At 46.2% G+C, this 21,238-nt stretch overlaps 2 protein-coding genes across 7 annotated transcripts in view; both read left to right on the top strand.

The window, feature by feature from the left end:
- Nucleotides 1-21,238, top strand: part of LOC124336700 — a 580,524-nt gene that overhangs the window by 74,212 nt on the left and 485,074 nt on the right. The window lies entirely within an intron of this gene.
- The window catches only part of LOC124336001, a 53,258-nt gene that overhangs the window by 22,284 nt on the left and 9,736 nt on the right, over nt 1-21,238 (top strand). For all 6 annotated transcript variants that reach the window (XM_046789524.1, XM_046789525.1, XM_046789521.1 and 3 more), the window contains 2 exons: nt 15,206-15,399; nt 20,258-20,525. In XM_046789524.1, coding sequence (XP_046645480.1) covers nt 15,206-15,399; nt 20,258-20,525 — 462 coding nt within the window. The remainder of the gene's footprint in view (nt 1-15,205; nt 15,400-20,257; nt 20,526-21,238) is intronic.

The raw sequence follows: 21,238 nt of genomic DNA, 5'->3' as shown, positions 1-21,238 counted from the left end.
TTCTTCTTCTTCTTCTTCTTCGTCTACTTTCCGCGTTGTTTACATTTTGGCCACGGCCACACGCAGACGGACGTCATCGGCTTTTAACACTCCAAAAAAGTGAATCCCGTTAGATTTTTTGTTTTGTTTTGTTTTGTTTTTTCATTTTCCCTTTTTGGATGAAAAAGGAGAAACAAATTCTTGTTGAAATGCCCCCTGGCGGTGGCCGTCGCTGTTACCTTGAGGTGGGGGAAGTGGAAGGACGGGCGACGGGCGGCGCGCGGGCGCAGAGTATGTGTAGCCGACTGTCGACTGTCTGCGCCCCGCGTTCGCTTTTTGGCTGGCGTTTCGGGTCTCTCCAGTCCGAGACGGGATTGCCACCAGTGCGGATGTATTGAACGACGACGCCCCTGAACGGAGCCGACAGAGAGAGAGCCAAACAGCCAAAAGGCCAATTTCTTATTTTTATTTCTTCTTCTGACTTTTCTCCTCCTACTCTCTTCTTTTGGCGTCGCTCCAGTAGAGCGTCGGTATACTAAGAGAGCGAGCGTCTTGTTGTTGTTGTTGTGTGTGTCTCTCTCATCATCAGGAAGTGTGTGTGTGTGTGTGTGTGTGGCGGCGTCGGTGTGTGTGTGAGTGTATTTTTTTGCGAGATTAAGTTTCTGTTATTCTCTTCTTCCGCTCGTTGCGGTTTTCCCACACGTCCTTAGTGGAAACTAAAAAAGAAAAACAGAAAAGAAAAAAGTTTTTTCCACTTTCGTGTGGGTGGACGTCGTCGTCGTCGACGTCGTTTTTTTCATTTTCGTGTTGTTGTTGTTGAAAATGCCGCTCTGGTGTGTCTAATATAAGATAGGCACGTGTTTGAAAAAGAAAGCAGAGTGTGAAACAAACAACCGGAATCCGGAAGTGTGTTTTTTGTTTTTCTTCGCTGCTGCAAGGGAGAAAATCGATCCTCCCTCCCCCGTCATAAAAGGGAGGAATAACGATTTTGGCCTTTTTGAAATTTTGGCGCGCTAGTTGAATCGGAAGATCTATCAATTTCGTCTGATTGCCAACTACTGGAGGAGGAGGAGCATGTCTGCTCGTCCGACCCAACTCCAAAGGAGGAGCAGTCAAACTCTGCGGATGATGACGTAAGAGAGAGATCCTTCATTTACTTTGATTGGAAATCGGCCGACCGTAAAAAGAAAAAAATCACTTCAAACTTATTTTTAAAAAACATGAGAGACTTAACTTTATTGATTTGATTTTATTTTTTGGATCGAACATCAAATTCAATTGAAAATCTGCGAGCGCTGACAAGTTGCTGGATTGTGTGTGTAGTAGTAGTAGTAGCTGCTCCCATCCATCCATCCATCCATCCGTCACTAAAATTTATTCGACTGATTCCTCCGGATATAAATTCTTTTCTTGTGTGTAACTTTTATTTTGTTCCCCCGCCACCACCACCATCCGAGAGAGTGAGAAGAGTTTTTCTTTTTCCTATTACGTCAAGTGCTACCCACACCACTATATTCTATTGAAAACTTTGTACTGAGCTCGGCAACTGGAAAGAGAGAGAGAATATCATCATCAGTCATGGGGAGGAGGGATTGCAGTTGCTGTGTGTAAATGGGATCGAGTTGTTGGTGTTGCGATGGAATATCCTCTTTTCTTTCGGCCCCCCCTTTTTTTTCAATTTTCTTTTTTTTTTGGCGCTATTTTTGAAATAGATTTTTCCCTTTTTCTTCTATCCACAAACGGGGGGGAAATTGTTCAAATCTTCTCCGGCGCGCGCCGATTTGTCTGTGCATTTGTCGATTTTTTTCGGATTTTGAATTATTATTCGGCGTGACGACGACGTCGATGACGTCAATCGACGCCAGATGCGAGCGCGATTTCCCTGCCTCCCCTTACTTCTAGGAAAGGAGGCAGAGAAGAAGGGAAAGAAGAAGGAAGAAAATAAAAACCAATTACCTGGCGTCTCTGGCGTTGTCGACGTCGTCCCTCACGCGACTCAACAACTTGACGACGACGCCGGGGTCTCTCGTAGTTCGTTTTTTTTTTTCATTTTCTTCTTCTTCTTCTCTTATTCCAATCAAAAGAAGAAGAAGAAGAAGAAGAAGAAAAAGTGGATAAATCTTTGCATGCCCAACGCCGACGTAGAGCCCGGGGGGGTTTCAATCATTTCCTTCATTATATTCTTGGGCCCACCCGGTCCCCTTCAACATCAACAACAACAACAACAACAACACTAAAGAAATAAAAAATCCCTGTAAAGAATTTGAACAAAATAGAAAAATCGAAAGGAAAAAAAGAAAAATCCTAACGTGACCTTATATAGCCGGAAAGTGTTGTGAAGGGGGGCAGGTATAGGCGGTGGTGGTGGGTGGGTGGGTGGTTTGAATCAACCGGTCGACTCCACTTATTATGCAAATATGCGGCTGATGATGATGGTGGTGATGCTGTGTGTGGCTGGCTGGCTCTTTTGGGTGCTGCTGCTGCTGATGGATTCAGTTGGTTCTTCTTTCCTCCTCGGATGGTCTCCTTCCTTTTGTTCTTATTTATTTTCCCCCGTTCCTTTTGTGTTAGATCATCTTCCTCTCGCTTTGTGTTTTGACCATTTATGGTTAGTATTGAACACACACACACAAATATAAATCAGAGAAAAATGTTGGACGAGGGGGGATTTTCTCTTATCTGTTGGCATCAGCTCCCATTTCCCTCCTCTCAAAGGCCCAGCTGCTGGGGGGAAAAGGAAAATGCCGACAATGAAGGGAAAGTTATGCCGCCGCTGACGTCGTCGACATTGTTGTTGATGTCGTCGACGCATATTTGCATACCAGAGTCGTCGACAGAGCCTCTCTCTCCTACTCTACCATTCCCTCCTGAATGAAGACAAACAGACTAAGGACGAAAAGAAAAAATCTTAAAAGAATCAAAGATTTCCCTTTTTTTTCTATACCCCCCTCGGCCGAATAAGAAAATTTCTCAGATGTTCCATGTCACACAAATAATCAAATTTATTAGAAGAAGAAAAGAAACAAAAAAAAAAAAAAAGGAATCTTCTTCTTCTTCTTCTCTTTTTTATGTCCTGTTATTGTAATAATAATAGCAGCAAGAAGAAGACTGCTGGAAGACACAACATATCGGTATATCTATAAGAATTCAATGATGCCAGTAGATATAGTAATATCTGTCTTGCGCTTATCTTCTTTTTCTTTTTTTCCTTTTCTTTTTTATTACTCCCAAATGGTCGTCGTTGTCGTTTGTGTGTTTACTTGCGTGAATCATCCGGACGAGATGACGACCTTCTTCTTCTCCTACCCAGTTCTTCCGGCTGGTTAGACAAAACAAAAAATAAGAAAAGGAAAAAAAAAGTTGAGAAATATATGTATAAATAAATAACAAAAAAGGCAAGCGACCCCGTTAATATTACGAGTCTGACATTATGTCGTTACGATTACATTCATTACGGCTCTTTCTCTCTTTTTTTTTTATTGATTGATTTATTTTCCCTAAATAATTCGAGTGGTCTATTCTTTTTCTTCGTCGTAGTAAAGGAAACAAAACAAAATAAAAATGTTCCATGGCTGCAATTCGTGTGCCAATGTTCTGGCGATTGAGCCATTCCTGCGACCGTTGGTCCCGCGTTCGTATTTTTTATTTCCTTTTTTTCTTTCTTTTTTCTTCTTCTCTGCGATTTCCTTCCTGCCTAGGCAGGGAAGAAATCAATGCCGGGAACGATCGAGAGACACGGTTGCACGAGGAGGTTGGGGGGTGGGGTGAATCTAAGGAGGTGGCGTGGAGGTGGCAGGCCCACTCTCTAACCTAACCTAACCTTTTCCCTTTGCCTTGTGTGCGGATACTAATAGTCTACAACATTCGAAGCTGCTGCAACCGAACAACTAGAGCAGCTCCGGCTCCTATAGACTAGCTCTCTCGCCCTTTCGGCCCCTATGCCACCACCCCAGCTCCAACCACCACCCACCGACGTCGTCGTCGTTGTCGTCGTCGTCGTGCTCTTATTACTGTATTGATCCGAACTTGCCTACGTACACTCTCTCTGCTACTACTACTACTACTACACCAAGGCTGCTGCTGCCTGCCCGTCTCCGGGAGTAGTAGTAGTATAGAGTTTTCCCTTTTCCCAATCCGGAGCCCTGGATGATCGAGTCCACACGGCTTCTTTTCGTTTTTTTTCTTTTTTCTTTGGCTCCTTATCCCCTCCCCCTCTTTCCCACTCTGCCCGTTCTCTCTTTGATTGCCAATGCCGAGAGAGAAGGAGAGGGAGAGTGAATCAGTGTTGACGACATCAATCGTCCATTAGTATACAGGAGTTGATATAAGGACAAGTCCAGATGAATTACTCGACTCGACTCTTTTTTTTTTCTTCCGCCTTCATCCAGCGGATGGAAGTCGTAAAAAGAAAGAAAAGAAACCCTCCCCCGAAAAAAAAAATAGAATAAAAAACTTATTTTCTTATTCGTAAGTTTTCTGTTTTTTTTTGGCAAGTTGAGTAGCTTCTGCTCCTGATTGGGAAATGAATTGTGTGAAATCGGATCTTTATTATATACATCTATATATATTTTTTTTTCTTTGGGAGGGTAGTAAAATTCTAGATTCGAGAGACTGGCCAGGAGTCGTTGAAGGGTTGGCCGGTCTTTTGTGCCCCGGGTTTTATAGTGCCAACCTCCTCCTTTCCTTTTCAACACATTGTGGGTAGTGGCGTTGTAGGGGGGGTGGAAGGGATCACGACGGCCTTTTGAGGTTGATTTCCAGCTCTTCTCTTTGGCCGGCCAAAAACACTAGTGCAGTGAAAGAGACAATGGCCAGCAGCTAATCTCAGCCGGGCTACTGCAATATAGCCCAGTATAAGGAAAACGTATGGATGGAGCCAGCCGAGCGTAAATGGACACACACGTACAAGCACACACACATACACACACACAAAAAATAGGAGCCAAAGAATCTGGTGGGGAGAGAGAAGAAAAATGAAAATGAACGCACAAGGATTTGTTCATTTGGGTAGAAATAATAAAAGGAAGGAAAAATAAAAAAGGGCTTTTTGGGGGGATTTTTTCTCCAGGAAAACAAAAGAAGGAAAAATAGAAAGGCTAGATTGCAATCTTCCTTTTGTTTGGACAGGATATTTTTTTTTTTTTTTTTTTTTTTTTTTTTTTTAGACTAGGAGCTCCTGCCCGCCTTTAGTCGTAATCAAAACGACAAACAGAAAAATAAAAAAGGAAAAAAAATGTTTTTTTGAAGTTTCCCTAGCTCTCGATGGACTGTGCGATCAGTGTCAATATTTAGCCGTTTGTTTGCGTCACGATGAGTCAGCAAAGAGAAAAGAAGTCGCCCCCGTGCAAAAGTTTTTCCCCGAAAACACACGGCTCCCCGCCCATCTTTATCTATCGGAATTGACCCCGTTTTCCCCCAGTCTTCCCACCGACTCTCCCGAATCTCTCCAAGGAGGAGGAGGAGTATCGGAAGTCGATATCCCATCGAGAGGAAATAACGATCTCCACCTTGATGGCCCTCCCACGACAATCTATCGAAATCTACGTTTTCTTATCTTTTAAAAATACAAAACAAAACGAAAACAACTCTTGTGATTTAAATTTCCCGCCATTTCCGAGCTCACCATCGGAGAATTCTTATTCGGGGGGAAACAAAAGGAGCAGCCGAGAAGAAGAAGAAGAAATGGGAAAAAAATATGTTTTTTTTTGTTTTGTTTTCTCTTTTGTTTGGCCCAGCTGAAAAGAAGAAGAAGAAGACAGAGAACAAACGTTGAAAGACGAGTTCGTTCATCAATCACTCCCGTACAATTTTTTTTTTTTGGGTAGAAGAAGAAGGGCGTTGGCTGGAGTCCCTTTTGCTAGTGAGGACTCAAACGTAACTTGACAGTCCCATTCTCTTCAGTGTGTATCTCTCTTGAGGGATGGATTCAATTCTTCTTCTTTGCCCGGTTTTTTCCTTATTTTCTTTTTTGGCGCTACTGTTCGTTTGTTTTTATGGTTTCTCCTTCGGATTGATGTCAAAGCTGAGGGCCGTCGGGATCAAAAGACAAACGGACAGGCCTCCTCTCCCGTGATGAGAGAGAGTCGAATCAATCTCATAATCATTTTCGGAGGGGTCCGATCCTCCTTCCACTTAAGAGACTCGTGGGCGTTTGACGACGACAGTAATGGACGGACTTTTTCTATTTTTCTATCCGTGCACAGTCCGTCCAAAAAGGAAGAAGGAAGGAAAACAAAAATGATTGAATTCTCTGTTGTGTCCCGGTAATATAATATTATCTCCAGCCTTTTTCTTTCCTTGTTGTTGTTGTTGCCGGCGGTCATGCAGTCCAGTCAGAGCCCCGGTTTCCGTCGACAAGACATAAAAGATGCAGCTGGTGCAAGTCTCTCGGTCTTGCTGGGCTTTTGCTCTTATGTGTGTGTGTGTGTGCGCGCCGAAAGGAAATCAATGGCCAGTCCATCAGCTTTAACCCTCCCGGAATAGATATATATCCACAGCATTTTGTTCCTATGCAACAGAGCGGGGGGGCTTTATAGAAAAGAAAATGGTGGTTTCTAGACGATCCTGCTCTACTCTCTATATGGTAGCAACTTTCATTGCTGTCGATGTGCTGCTCCCGCACGGTTTTTTTCTTCCAAAGGTTTTTTTTTTTAGCTGGGCTGGGCCAGGGATCAGTGTAGCAATCGTTCACCAGCCGAAAGACAGGTCCTCCTTGCCGCTAAACCATCGGCTGTGCATTCTATATACCACCCGCCCGCCCGTCTGTGTGTGCGTCGAGGAGAACAATACGCTCACGGTTTTATATATATTGAAGGAGATGGGAGAGGCAGAGCTCTTATGTGATCGCAGCGATCCAATCACGGCCGACGCCGCTGCCAAGTGCCAATGTCGTTACGCTCTGTGTGTGTGTGTGTGTGTGGGCTGCAAGGAGGGAAACACATTTTTTTACGGGGCACGTTTTATTATGCGCCGGTCCGTCTGGCTCAGAATTCACTGGGAAATTGAGCAGAGCCGCTGCCGGCTGGCCGTGTGAGTGTGTGTGTGCAAACGCCAGAAATGGTCAATCGAATTTTTTTGTCTCCCCATCGCCGAGAGCTGTCTCGGATCATTATTATTATTATTATTACATAAGATGTAAAACGTTGAGCGGAATTGAATAACGGCCGGAATTTGTGTCCCTCTTCACCTTTTCTCGGCCAATCGACTCAAAGAGAATTGCCAACATTTCGCTGGCTTATAATGTCGGACACACACAGAGGACAGACGCCGGTCCCTTAATTGAATCACACTGAGCACTATAAAGTCAAGGCGTCGGCGTCTTGAAAAAAGAAAAAAATGTTTGAACGACGCGTCTCTTTTTTTTCCCCCCCGTTTCATCTTGCTCGGATGAAAGGAGCCGAAACGCCGTACCCGATAATTCACTAAGACACCTGAAAAGAGAGTCCCGCGGGATTTTCTTCTTTTTCTTTTTGACTTGATGAGACGGAATGGGAGTGAGAGAAAGCCGTTTTTCTCTCTCTCTCTCTTTCTTTCTTTCTTTCTTTCTTTCACTACCCGACATGAAACATTTTGATTGATCATCTCAGAATTTCTCGCGAATATTCTTCACCTTCCATTTGACTCCCGGCCTCCCCCTCCTCTTCCTCTTCAATATATTAAAAGGCCAATGATGAATGCAGAAGAGAAAGAGAGAGAGACGGCGGTAAATTTAAAACTTGAAAAATAGGAAAGAGAAAGAAAAAAAGGATCGTTGCCATGCCGATGTGCAGCCGAGAGAGGCTATCTTTAGATTTCCCATCGATCGACCGATCCCGCTTCTCCCTCCTCCTTCTCCTTTTTTCATCCGGATGTGGATCCGCACGAAATGTGCACAGCTTCTTTTCGATGATTTCTTTTTTTGAGGAATGACAGCGAGCCGGCCGAGAGAAGCTTTTACTTTTTTTTGACAACAACTGTTGTTGTTGTTGTTGGTTCGTACGACGAATTTGGGAATCCCGAAATCTTGGTGAAAAAAAAAAATAAAAGAAATGGGGCGATGGGATGGAAGAAGAAGGATCGATGAAACTCATCAGCTTGTTGGTTCTTTGGCCTCTCCCATTTGTTGACAGACGAAATCTGTGAAGAAGAGGAGAGAGAGAGAATTTCTCTTTGATATATTTGAGAGAGTTGCCTCTGGCGACCGTGGTGGCATCGGCGGCGGCGGCCTATCCACCCTAGCGAGTCTTAATTGTCGTTAAGACTCTCGGATGGTTTCATCCGCACCGGTTACCACCATTTTCTAATGCGACAAACGTTGCCGCTCCCGTTGGCTTCCGCACGCGTTGTTGTACCGGGTTTCTCTCTCTTTCTCTCCCTCTCTCTGTGTGTCTTATATCCATCGGCCAAGGCCGTCAAGTCACGCAAAGTCATTTACGAGTTATATAACACAGCGGGCGGGCGGGGGGGGGGGGGCGATGATGATGACGGAGAGTTTAGATTTGATGCCCATCCACAAACGGAGAATGTGTGTGTTCACAGCGCACAGCACACTGCACACTCACGTCGTTGTCGTCGTCGTCGTCGTCGTGTTTTACCACTACCGCATCGTTCATTATTATCCTCGCGGGAGTGTTTTTGCCGTGTGTGCGTGATGGCGGAAATGCGCAACTTTTCTTCACCCCCCCCATTCCCCCTCGCACTTTTTTATTTTTATTTTACTGCTCTGTTTATTATTTCATAATTTTTGACCTTTTGTGTGTGTGTGTGTGTGTTTGTGTGTTGCGACACTACGTTTAAAAAAAAACCCGAAACATTCGCAAAGCAACAACTTTTTCAGCCGCAGATCTATATCGTTTTGAAAAATTAAATGAAATGTGTGTCGATATTTCAATTTGATTTGGTTAGTGACAGTCCGGTTTAGTCTCTCATCTTTACAATTATTATTTTTTTTTTTTTCAAATGTGTCGATGAAGAATGGAAAAGAATCATTTGGAAATGATTTAAAATAAAAAAAATATTTCAATCCGTTTCGTGATTGTCGTACTTTTCCATTCTTTTTGATCGTAGAAAAATAATTATTTTATTTTTTGAAATGACAATTTTTGAATGTGTGCAAAAAGAAAAGAAATTTTGATTTTTTTGATTTCGAGAGAGAGAGAGATGAGAGTCGCCCGACTGATTCTTGACTTTCCCCCCGTTGTGTTGTTGTTTGATTATTATTAGTTGATGACATCAACTCGGTCCATCGCATACAGCAACAACAGTCACAGCAACCAACAGATGATCCGGCGCGGAGACAATTTGAAATTTTGAAAATTAGAAAAAAAACCCGCCAAATTCAAAATTCAATACAGAAAATCAAAATCAAAACCGAAATTCAAACAACAATAAAAATCTCGACATCATCTCGACATCAAATGAAACAACAACAACTGTGACTCGTCTTCCAAGTGACACTTTACTCCAATTCCGGAATCAACGTCAACCGGAATCAATTGTGCGCGACTTCTTCTTCTTAATAAAACCGGCAGAGATTTAAAAAAATCCCCAAAGAAAAAAATCCCCAAAACATTTTTGTTTGTCGTTGCAAATGGACGGGTTTCAAGCCCAGCCAACGGACATGAATGAGCGCTGAAAGTTGCTGCTCAACAACAACCGCGAAGAGGAAGTGGATCAGTGGTGGTGGTCATGGCCAGTAGTTTCATTCCGGGCTTGACTCCATCGCAACAGCAACAGCAGTCGGCCGGCAATGCAGCGGCTACTGTTTCGTCGGTGGGAGGTGGAGGAGGAGGCGGAGGAGGAGGCCCGGAGAAGAATAAGAACAACAAAATGAGTCAACACGGTGAGAGCACTATGACGCTGGGCAGCGCTGGATCGGGTGTCCGCCGATGGGCTCACCGTCTGCTGCAGAGGGGCCAGTCCAGCAGCGTCAGCATGCCGGCCACTCCGGTCGGTAATGGCAGTCTACCCATGGGCGGCAGCAATTACGCCGCATCCGCCGGCAGTGGATCCAACGTCGTCGATGGATCGTCCAGGTCAAAGACGTCCCTGACAGCTGGACAACCTGTGGCCGGCCCACCGCTTCCGCCCAAAACGGCCCGATCCAAACCGATTCCGCCACCCAGGACGAGCTCCTGCATCCAGTCGTGCGGCGCGGAACGGAATAATCCGGCCGGATCGCCCCCGACAGCCTCGGCCAAACCGTCGGTCGTCCACCAGGATTTCATCCGCTACGGAAATCACCAACGGAGGCCGTCGGAGACGTCGGTGACGGCGGCGCTGATGATGGCCCAGCAAGCGGCCGCCGAGGTAGAGACGGCCGGCGGCCCGGCTCATTCTTACTACACCACTTCGACGACTCTCCCGTCGTCGTCGGTCAAATCGGTCCGGTTCGGTCAGCAACAAGCCCTGCAACAACAGCAACAACAACAACAGCTCAGCAAAGCGAACCTGGAGCCGGAACGGCCCGGCCAAGAGAAGGACGCCTTAGCCGAGGCCACGATCGGTCTCGAGATTGCGGCCAATTTGGCGTTGGCTTTCGCCCGAGACGTCCGCCGGGAAAAATTAGCGGTCGATCAGTCGAGCCAGGTCCATGCCGGCCAGGGCCAGCCGCCGCATTCATCCCACCATCCAGCCAATGCATCGTCGTCTGCCTGCCGACCGGTGCGATCGATGCCTTTGACGACGGCCTCGCCTCGTCGCCACATTCAGCCAGGCGCCGCTGCCACCGCCGCTCCGGCGACAGTTCGGACGACGGGCCACCAACAGGAAGTGACGCTGTCGGAATTCTATCAGCTGTTACAATTTGTTAGCGGACAAGCCCGTGGCGGATTGGGCGGCGGCCCCGTTGGCGGCAACGTCGGCATCGTCAGCAGCGATCCGCCTCTTCTCCTTCGTCCGTCTCCTCCAGTTTCAAGTGCCTTAAACGCCGACTCGGCAACAACAGCGACAACAACAGCGACAACAACCAAAATGCCGACAACAGCCTCCGTCGGCAGTTCGACGACGTCAACTCCATTGCCTCCTCCGTCTTCGCACTCGGCACTTCCGCCCGGTTATTTGACAGCCCGTTCATTCCGTCAATCAACCACGTCCAGCAGCGGCGGCAGCAACAACAACTCGGCCGCCGCCACGACGACGACGATTACGCTGGCCAAAAGGCCGACGCCTCACAACCACGACGACCCGGGGGCCCTGGGGGTCGATCCGGGCGTTCGATCCGACCGGAGTAGCATCACGACCCACCGCTCCCATTCGGTTGAAGTCAATTATGACAATTACTTGATCCAGTCCAATCACCAAACTCAGCGGCAGCCTCCGCCGCCCGTCGCCGTCGCCGGCGTCGAACAACCTCTTCTTCCTCCGCCGACGTCGTCGACGTCGTCGTCGTCGCCCAATCACGCGCTTAAAACGCGAAGTCTTCCGCGAAATTGTCAGCAGCCGACGGGATCGTCCCAGCAGACGTCGGCGATGGGAGGAGGAGGAGGAGGAGCCGGTGCTCCGGTGGGGCGCCACTGGGCCGAGATCCTGGCCCTCATAACTCAAGTGCTGAGCGGGACCGATCAATACAACAACTCGTTAATAAAACAGCAACAACAGCAACAACAGCAGCAGCAGCAGAGGACTGCCACCACCGCCGGTGGCAATCATCAGATCGTGACGGCTGGAGCTACCGGCCAGACTTCCGGCCAGACTTCCGGCCAGACACCGCTGCCTCCGCCGTCTGCCACGCCAGTCAAACGTCAACAACAACAACAACAACACCGTCGCCCGGCTATGGGTGATTCTCTGAGCGATTCGGAAGAAGCTTATCTCAGGCGGAGGAGGCAAGGCTCTTCCGGCTCTCCGACGACGGCGGCGTCCGGCGTCGGCTCGTCCGCCAACAACCACATGACGATGACCCCGTCGTCGAGAGGAGATGCACGTCATTACGATTCGCTGCGAACGCCGCGGTCGTCGTCGAGGGCCAGCAGCGTGGCGGCCAATGATCGATCGGCGGATGCGAACGGCGGAGGTGGACACCAAAGTTATTTGGCCTCGCTGTCGCAGCGGCTGCAGATTGAGCAGTACATCGTCAAGACGTTGAGCCACTTGACGAGGTCGGACAAGGCGACGGCCAGCGCCGACTCGGACAAGGACGGCCTGGATTGCGGCTACATTGAGTGTTGGGGCTCGCCGGAGCGGAGCAGCAGCCGCGGCGCTCAACCTCCGCCATCCAACAACAACAACAACAGCAACGTGGGTCTGGAGCGGGCGCTGCTGCGGCTGGACCAGCGGATGCGGGCCGATCGGCAGCCTCGCATCTACCAGCACCACCACTGGCGGATCACACCCGCCGAATGCAACGCCCTCTTCCTCTGCAAGGTATAATCAAACAACAGCACACGCCTCATTCCTCCTTCTTTGTCCGCCCATCCAGCCCCCCTCCAGGGCTTTCTCTGAAATGATAATTCCTCCGTCGGCAGCCGCGTGCTCTTCTTCCGGCCCAGGTGTCGGGCGGAATGTTTCTTTTTCTTTGATTTTTTTTCCCCCTTTTTTCCAGTTGCATCGCGGCAATCAAAGATTCATTGAATAGAAGCTGCGAGATTCCGCACACACTGTATAGTTCAACTCGTCTTTTGTTTTCTTGGGCAGATCAATAATAGACGCACTTGAAAGTTTTCCTTCGTCCGTGTCTCTGCCATTTTTTGATTTGCCGGAATTTGTTTTTTCTCTTTTTTTTTACCCGTTTTCCCTTTCATGTGTCGCTTGTGTCCCGACCCACTCGAAAATTCCCGCCCAATTCAACGACGACGACTCCGACGACTCACATCGTCCATTATTTTAAGCTCCTTACAGACGTCGTCCCTTTTTCTGACACAGAAAAGTTCTTGTCATGTTACGACATGTGATACCAGTTGTCCTTTTTTCTTTCTTCCAATTTTTTGGGGGTTTTTTTTCGATTCGAGGAACAAGTTGTCGGCGGACTCTTGAGAGAGGTCTGTCTGTCGCAGGATCCAATAGCATCATCAGTGCGTAATGTTGGCGTAATCCCCCCGTGGCCCGCCGCCGATTGCGAGTCGAATAAGTGAAACGAAAAAATGAGAAGGAAAAAATGGGATCGACCGCAGAGATCCTTGCCAACAAACATTATCCACTCTATTATGTAGCCATACATGAGAATGATGATCCGCCCGTTATTGTGTGTCTGTCTGTGTGCGCTCGCGCCAGTCTCCTTTTTAGTAAATCTGTACAATTCGATCCTTCGGGAACGAAAGTATTCTTTTTACTTTTTGGATGGTGGGATTTTTTTTTTTTTTTTTTTTTATTCCGTGGAAAAAAATTATTCTATATTTTATATTGTTATTGTAACGATGCCATCCATCCGCTGCGGATGTTGGGTACCCGGAAATCTCAGCCAACCCATCTAGATACTCAGTTATATGCACGGCGTGAATATGTTTGTTGGAGTGTGCCTCTTGTGTGGGTGTGTGTGTTATTTGGTCGGATGAGCCGGAGGGAAGCATAGACACACTCTCTCTCTCTCTCTGTTGCAAAATCCTCCTCCGTCGGATGGAATAGATGGATGGATGGATGCGTTTTATATATACGTATCTCTAGTCTTATTTTTTGACTCATCTTCCACAGAGTCAATATTACACACAGAATAAAAAAGGAGAGACACACACACACACACACACGCAAGTGAGGGAAAAACGAAAAGTTTTCGCAGTATCTTTGGTGCGTGACAAATTTTTATTTTAGTTTCTTTTTTTATTTCACCCCCCGAAGGAATATATAAGGACAAAAAGGGAACGATGAAGTTATCGATCGGGTTTCTTTTTTTTTTCTTTTTTTTTTTGGTCTGTCACAGAGTTTTAGTTTGCTCAATTCTTGTTAAAGAGACGACGACGAGAGAAAAGTTGGCGTGTACAAGCTGTCAGTGAAGTCTGATATCCTTATTTATATAAAAAGGGGAAAAAATTCCCCATCAAATTTTATTCTACAAGTTTTCTTTAAAGATGAAGGTTTTTCTTTTTTCCTCCCCAGAATCTTGTGCGAGTTTATCGTCACTAGGCGTTGACTAATTGGTCGAGATAACGAAAGACAACGAACAAGGGAGCTAGCAGAGTTGTGTGTGTGTGTTTTCATAACTTTGTCTGTCGCCCCAGAGTCGACCCCGAGCTCACGTTCTCAACTCTTTTTTAAGAAACTTTAGCCCCTCTCTCTGGCACTCGGTGCATAATACTTGACATCTTCTCGCTCCTCTCAGACTACTACTTCTCCATCAAGGTGTGTGTGTGTGTGTGTGTGTGTGTGTGTGCATCTTGGCTCTTTGGCCCAGTCTTACCTTCCCCGAAAGAAAAAAAGTTGTGATGTCTTTGAGACCGAGCCAACTGGAGGTAAAAAAGCAAAAATTGCCGGCCGTCATTACCCACCAACACACACACGGGCAACGCACACTTTTTCCCTTGACGTCTGTTTTTTTCTTTTCTCCTCCTCGTCATAATCATAATAATAATAACAAGAAAACTCACGACAACAAGTTTGACTCTAGACGGAACATTCAATCATCTTTGGATTGTGTGTGTGTGTGCTGGATAGGATAGGATAGGAGCGCAGGCGACGACACAACAACTTTGTTGTCATCAAAATCATCAAACATTCAAGAAGCTTCTTCATCAAAAACTTCCGAGAGTTCCAATCATGATAATGAGAGAGAGAGAGAGAGAGAGAAGGAGCCAGGAGCTAGGAGCTAGGAGCTAGGAGCTGGGAGAGGGACTGAAATAACGTCGTACATCAAGGATGGGATGGGATACAGGAGGTATAGGAATTAAAGGATGAACTTATATTTAATATAGTCGAGGCGGCGCTGCATAACTTCTCCCAAAAAATTGGAAATCAAAAAAGAAATCAAAAAAGAAAAAAAAAGAGCGAAGAGAGGCCGATCGATTTCACCCGATGGGAATGCCACGGCTCTCATCCGTCATGTGTACTATATAGTATATTAAGAACACGATTTTCTTTTTCCCCCCTCCTATTTCTCCTCCTATTTATTTCCTTCGATTGCTGCCAGCAGATGCCCGAGAAAGAGACCATTTGAATTGTGATCGATTTCCATCATTTGCCCTACGGCTAATAATGTCTGAATAAATTTGGGGAATTTATTTCTTTTTTTTTTTTTTTTTTTTTTTTTTTTTAACTAAGAATTTGAATTTTGTTTTTAGATTTAAATAATAATTTTAAAAAATGTTATTCTTTTCGACAGATGTCGGATGATGATCGACTCTCCTTGACGACGGCAATCAGCGACGACGACGGCGACGGCGGTGGCGGAGAGTCGGAGCACGTCCAGCACGGCGGAGGCGGAGGCGGAGGACACCAGAGCGGGACGACTTCGCCGTTTCGTAAAAGCGGCGCTGCCGCTTCGTTCAATTGCACCGGAGCCGTTCGCAAAGCCGGGTAAGTAGCGAGACGGACGTCCAGGGACGGACACACACACTAATCGTATCTAGTCCATATCTACATTGATATCTAGATGGCCCTTTTTGCTTTTTGGCTGTCCATCAGCACCTTGCGCCAAAGGGGGGAGGTGGATAGGGTCCGGGAGGGTCTGGGAGGAGTGGACTATTGTAATTGGATAATGAGAATTCCGTGTGATTAGGGAATGAGAGTCTAGAGCATCCAGCAGTTCAGCTATTATAGACTCTCCTCTCTCGACCGGAAAGCTTTTCTGATTTAAAGTTTCCATCATTGAATGCGTGATGCGTCCGGTTTAATGGAATAATCCTCGCCCGTTGCTCCACTGGCGCAACATCAGCATTCAGCCAACCCAACCTGCTGCCTTGATGAGAATCCTGAATAATGCTAATGACTTACCTCTCATTCCTCCTTTCCTCTCTCTCTCTATCTCTATCGCTCTATCTCTCTCTATCGTCATTGATTTTCTACCCTACGCAAATTCTACCTAGCGAACCAACCCGCCCCGCCCGCTGGCCTCTCGAATGACATTCCCGGCATTTCTCCTTCAACAGTTTTCTCTTCCCTCTGGAGGAGGAAGAGATTCCCCGGTGAATTTTTAAGCAAATGGCGGATTGATTTTTTTTTTTTTTCTTTTTCCTTTTTTTAAAAGGTCATCCGTGTGTGTTGGCATCATCAGCTGTTTGTTGTCGACGTCGAATCTTGTTGTTTTGTTGTTATTTGTCTATTTTTTGACTGGCGGTGATCGATACCCAATCAAATTGTCAATTTTCTTTTTTGATTTTGATCAAAAAAGAAATCCAAGGCGGGAGCAAGGCGTTGCCTAATCGTGTCTTGCATTATTCATCACTCCTCCCCCTCTACCAACAACAACTGCTAGACTATAGGGACTCGCGCGGATGATGTATATCCAGGAGCAAACCGAATTTCGCGCGCTTGTCTCGGAATATTCCCAAAGAAAAAAGGAACGGGGTGTGTGACATCCGCCCGTAATTGACCGTTATGGACGACGAGAAAACCAGGAAGGACATGCCCAAGAAAGAAAAAAAAAAGGCTCAAAACTTTAGCCGTGCTGATTCGGCCCAATATTTATTTTTATTTTTTGAACTTGTCCAGCGAAATGTTGTACAACTTCTCTTAACAATTTCCTCTTTTGCCGACTGGAAATCGCTCAAGTTTTTCGGGGTAGAAAATAACAACTTTCAGAGTGTGTAGTTGCCACATACATCTCTTTTGTTGTGCGGTAACCTCAACAACTGCTGCGACACACAGCAGTAGTAGTAGTATAGGACAAGCCCCAACTGCGTGTAAGTGGGCGGAGAACACGGTCCGTCCTAGAAACCTTTTTTTTTTTCTTTTTTTCCTTTTTGGATCCGACCGAGACAGGGCCGAAATTGGCCTCGGTTATATTGACACTTTTATTTTTCTTCTTCTTGTTGAGCTCTCGTAAGGAGTGAATAGATGCCGAGTCAGTTGTAAATGTCTAAGAAAATAAAATAGCGAGTCACTTTTTTTCTTCTCTTTTTGGCCGAGTTGCTTGATCAGCACTGCGGAGAAAAGCAGGAGGGAGGGGGGAGCATTATTGGCCCAGGAGCAGCAGCCCGTTTTCTTTTTTCTTCTTCTTCTTCTTCTTCTTTTCTATATAGTAGATCCTTACACTACACATAGGCCTATACGACATGGACAAAAGCGTTTCCTTTAGCTCGTTGACCTGGTCCCTCCCCCTTATATAATATCTATCGGGGATCGTAGCAACTTTCTGCTTCGACTTTGATGTGCGCCATCGAATGCTGCGATGGAGAAATCGGAAGCTGGCTGGGAATTTCACGCATGGCCAGGAGCCTCTGCTACATGGCGCACAGAGAGAAACAACAATACGAAGAAGGCAAGGAGCTTCTCTGCGCTCCCGGTTTAACTGTCTGCTGTCTGCATCTAAGGGCCGTCGTCTGGTTGGAGGACGAATTTCTTTTCTTTTTCTCACCGATAAACCCATCAAGACCCGTACCGTACGACTCGACAGATATCGAGGTGAAGGCTGTTGAACTCTTTATGGTCCTCCCCGAAGAAAAAATGGAAAGCGATCCTCAACTGGCGTGGACATTGGGAACGCATCGAAATGGAATCACAAAATCCCCGGCCGTCTCTCTACCACTCCATTCACTTTAGAACCCAGTCCGAAATGCGTTTCTTCTTCTTCTCCTTATTGAATTATTCTAAAAAGGTTTCTTCGCTCTCTTTTTTTTCTGTTCTTCTTACAATCCAATCGGCTGGGCAAAGTGGCGAAGAAAAAAGGAGAAAAAGGGCCCGTCTATTATACGAACATAGAAGGAAAGGAGGGGGGGGGGACTGCTATATATAACCGCACACCTATAAGATATCGTTGATCGTGTTACACGTCGTATAAAAAGAGAGAAGGCCATCAAAATGGGTGGGTGGTTGGGTGGAAAATCAATGAAATGGATATTTATATATAACACGTCGTATTCTTTTTTTCTTATTAGGCAATATTTTTTGTTTTACTTTTAGCGCAAGATGAAGATATCGCATCCGACCAACATTTCTTTTATTTTTGATTTCTTTTGTTTTCCGTCGTTGAACAAAAACCACGATTGGGAGGGATGAGGAGGAGGTTGTTGTTGTTGTTGTTGTCTTGTGACATGGTTGCGCCGCGTCGTTGCCGTCGTCGGGATTGATCAATAGCTCTCTCTATCCTATCCTCACCACCGCACCAACCCCGGTCGTATCTATAGAGTAGACTATGTGTGTAGTACTTGGATAGATAGATCTACTGTATGTGTGTGTGTACAGGCCGCCGCACACACAACAGAAGGAGAGAAAAACTGTCTCGATCGATTCGTTCGTGTGCCGGAAGAAGAAGAAGAAGAAGAAGAAGACATAAATATAAACAAGTGAACACAAGGAGGGAAGACACGGAGTAAGCCGACGCCACCCGTTTTTCTCTCTACAACCCCTCCCACCTCCCTCCTGTGTGTATATATATATACTTAACGAGAAACCTGATATATAACCCATACCGACAAGTAGATGTAGCAGCAGCAGCAGCAGTAGCAGTAGTAGCCTACGTCTCTCTCTCTACCGCACCCTGAAAGATGTGTAATTTATATGTGGAGCCAGCGGGAGTAGTAGTAGGAGTAGTACCGTAGTAGTAGTCTATCTATATACACTCTGGTGTAGTCGGGGCGAATAATATGTCCTCCTTCTCCTAGCTCTCCCATCTAGTAGTATGTCTAGGTAGTACAGTCTCACAGTCTCACAGTCTGTGTAGTAGTTGCCTATAAAAGCTGAGCAACCAATAGGAAAGGGATCTTAGTCTGAGGGGGTTGTCATGACAAATTGGAAACGACGTTTTCGTTATTAGTTGTGACACACAAGTTGCAACGCTGACTCAAATTCAGACTCTCTCTCTTCTCCCTTTTTAATTTTTTTAAAAGTAAGTCTCTAAATAACTCTGTGAAAATTGTTTTATTTTAAGGGGGGCGCGCTATTTTATTCCGGCCCAGTGAAAACTTTTTCTTTTCTTTTTTTCCGCCCTCTACAATGGCGGCCGGTTTTTCTCTTTTTTCTTGTCGTCCAGTTTCCAAGTTGGCCCGTCCTCGATGAAATCGCTTCAATCGCATATCGCAATACAATTTGAAATGATGCCGCTTTCGTTTTCTCGGCTTATTCAATCGGAAAAGACGAGGAAAGAGAGACGGACACAACCGAATCATAAAAGCAAAGGACGCTCCAATGGCCGTCTCACACAGCAACGCCCCCCCCCCAGACTTCACGATCCACTTGGTCCTCGTTTCCTTTTTTTTTTTTTCTTTGAATTCCCACCCCCATTCTGACCACCGCCCCTTTTTTTCTCTTTTTCAAATTTACCGCCAACCCAAATGACTTTTTGGCAAGACGAGTGTAGAATCGATTTTTTAAACGTCGCTTTGAAATCGATTGATCAAGGTGTCGATTGGATCATTGGCACAAGAGTTACACACGAGTGTCGTCTGCTTTGTAAGTCTGAAAACACCTGTTTCAACCTGACGCAGTTTGAAATGTTTGTCGAGTCCATCGGTTAAGAGATTCTGCCTGTGCGGGCTGGATTGTATTGCACTGGGTCGTATTGCCATGCAGAGATTGGATCGTGTCACAAGTGTGTACGAGTGAGTTGTGACATTGACTTCAAAAAAGAACTGGTCGATTTGCATGGATCCATTCTGGTGACGACACAATGTGTTGAATTGCGACATCGTTCCCAAAAAGACGAAATAAATATCATTTCTCGACAAAAATATCCACAAACACCAAAAAAGGGAAGAGACCTGCCGCCCGCCACACTGGCACCTCCTGGTTGTAAACTTGATTCTTTTCTATCGATTCGATGTGATCATTGAATTTTCAATTTCCCTCCTTTTTTTTATTTTATTTATTTTATTTTTATTTTCTTTTATCGGGACCGGGATCTTTTCTTATTCCTCTTGTTCCCATTCGCCGTCGTTTCCGTCCCAATCGTTTACAATCATCGATCCAGTTGCTGGCAAGACTTTTGCCATCTGCCATTTCGATCGTCATCTTTTTTTCTTCCTCCTCCTAACTCAGTCCACGCCCACATCCCCACCCTTTCACGCGTCTATACCAAGCGCCCCTCTGATGATGATCGATACATCGCAAGTCCGCTCGAAGCCAATAGACCTGGGCTGTAGGAGAGAGTTAGAGGGGCGAAAGAAGAATTGAAATTTTTTTCCTTTCCATTTTTCTTTTGCATACTAATCATCTCATTTTCTTCTATTTTCTTTTTTTTTTTTTGACTTGGCGTCGTCCCGTTCCGCCTCGTGAACAGGTTTCTGAGCGTGAAGAAATGGCTGCTGCGCAAGAAACACCAAGTGGAGCTGGCCAGGAAGCGCGGCTGGCGCGGCTATTGGGTCTGTCTGAAAGGGACGACGCTCCTGTTCTACCCGTGCGACTCCCGCGAGGGCCGCCACGTCGAAGCCGCACCCAAGCATCTCATCATCGTCGACGGGGCCATCATGCAGCCCATACCCGAGCATCCGCAGCGTGACTTCATCTTTTGTCTCAGCACAGCGTTCGGAGATGCCTATCTCTTCCAGGTAAATAGACTCAACCCCCCATCCATCCATCTATTCCCCCCCCCCCTCTTCCACCTTATTTCCTATCCCAGTCCGTCCTGTAAGCCATCCATCAGCTCTCTCTCCCCCCCCCCCCCCCTTTCTAGATATTAACAACGATTCCTTACTAAGAGATACACGCTCCGGCGCACACAATAGATATTATATAGCTCCTCTCCGTCTTCTTAACCAAAACCAACCGCTCCCTTCCCCCTGTGTCTTATTGCATCGACTCCCGCACACACACACACACAAAAAGAGGATATCCCCCCGACAATGATAAACCCACACCCGGCAACCTACACACACCCGGCAAAACTCTTCTCATTTTATATTCTTCTTCTCCTTCGTGTTCCATCATCCGCTTATTGTCTACGTTTTTTTTTGTTTCTTGTACTTTTATTTTTCCCGCGATTTCCTTCCACATCGAAGGAGTTGTGTGTCGTGTGTGTGTGTGTACTGTATTTAGGAAGGCCGCCACCGTCGTCGTCGCCCGGCTTTTTATTGATCGATATGAGAACGTCTCGAATGCAAATGTGGAATATACCGGGGCGTCGGCGGGCGCCGGGACGAATACAACTACTCAGACTCCAACACAGTTCATGTGTGTGTAATAACGTTCATTATATAGTTCAGCCGGCGCACTAGTAGTTGGGTTAGTTAGTTGATATTGTTAGACTCACGAATGGAAAGGG

This window comes from Daphnia pulicaria, chromosome 4 (genome assembly GCF_021234035.1).
Source record: "Daphnia pulicaria isolate SC F1-1A chromosome 4, SC_F0-13Bv2, whole genome shotgun sequence".
In the NCBI taxonomy this organism is placed as follows: Eukaryota; Metazoa; Arthropoda; class Branchiopoda; order Diplostraca; family Daphniidae; genus Daphnia; species Daphnia pulicaria.
The sequence above is the reverse complement of the archived record's forward strand: the minus strand, read 5'-3'. Positions and strand labels throughout refer to the sequence as shown.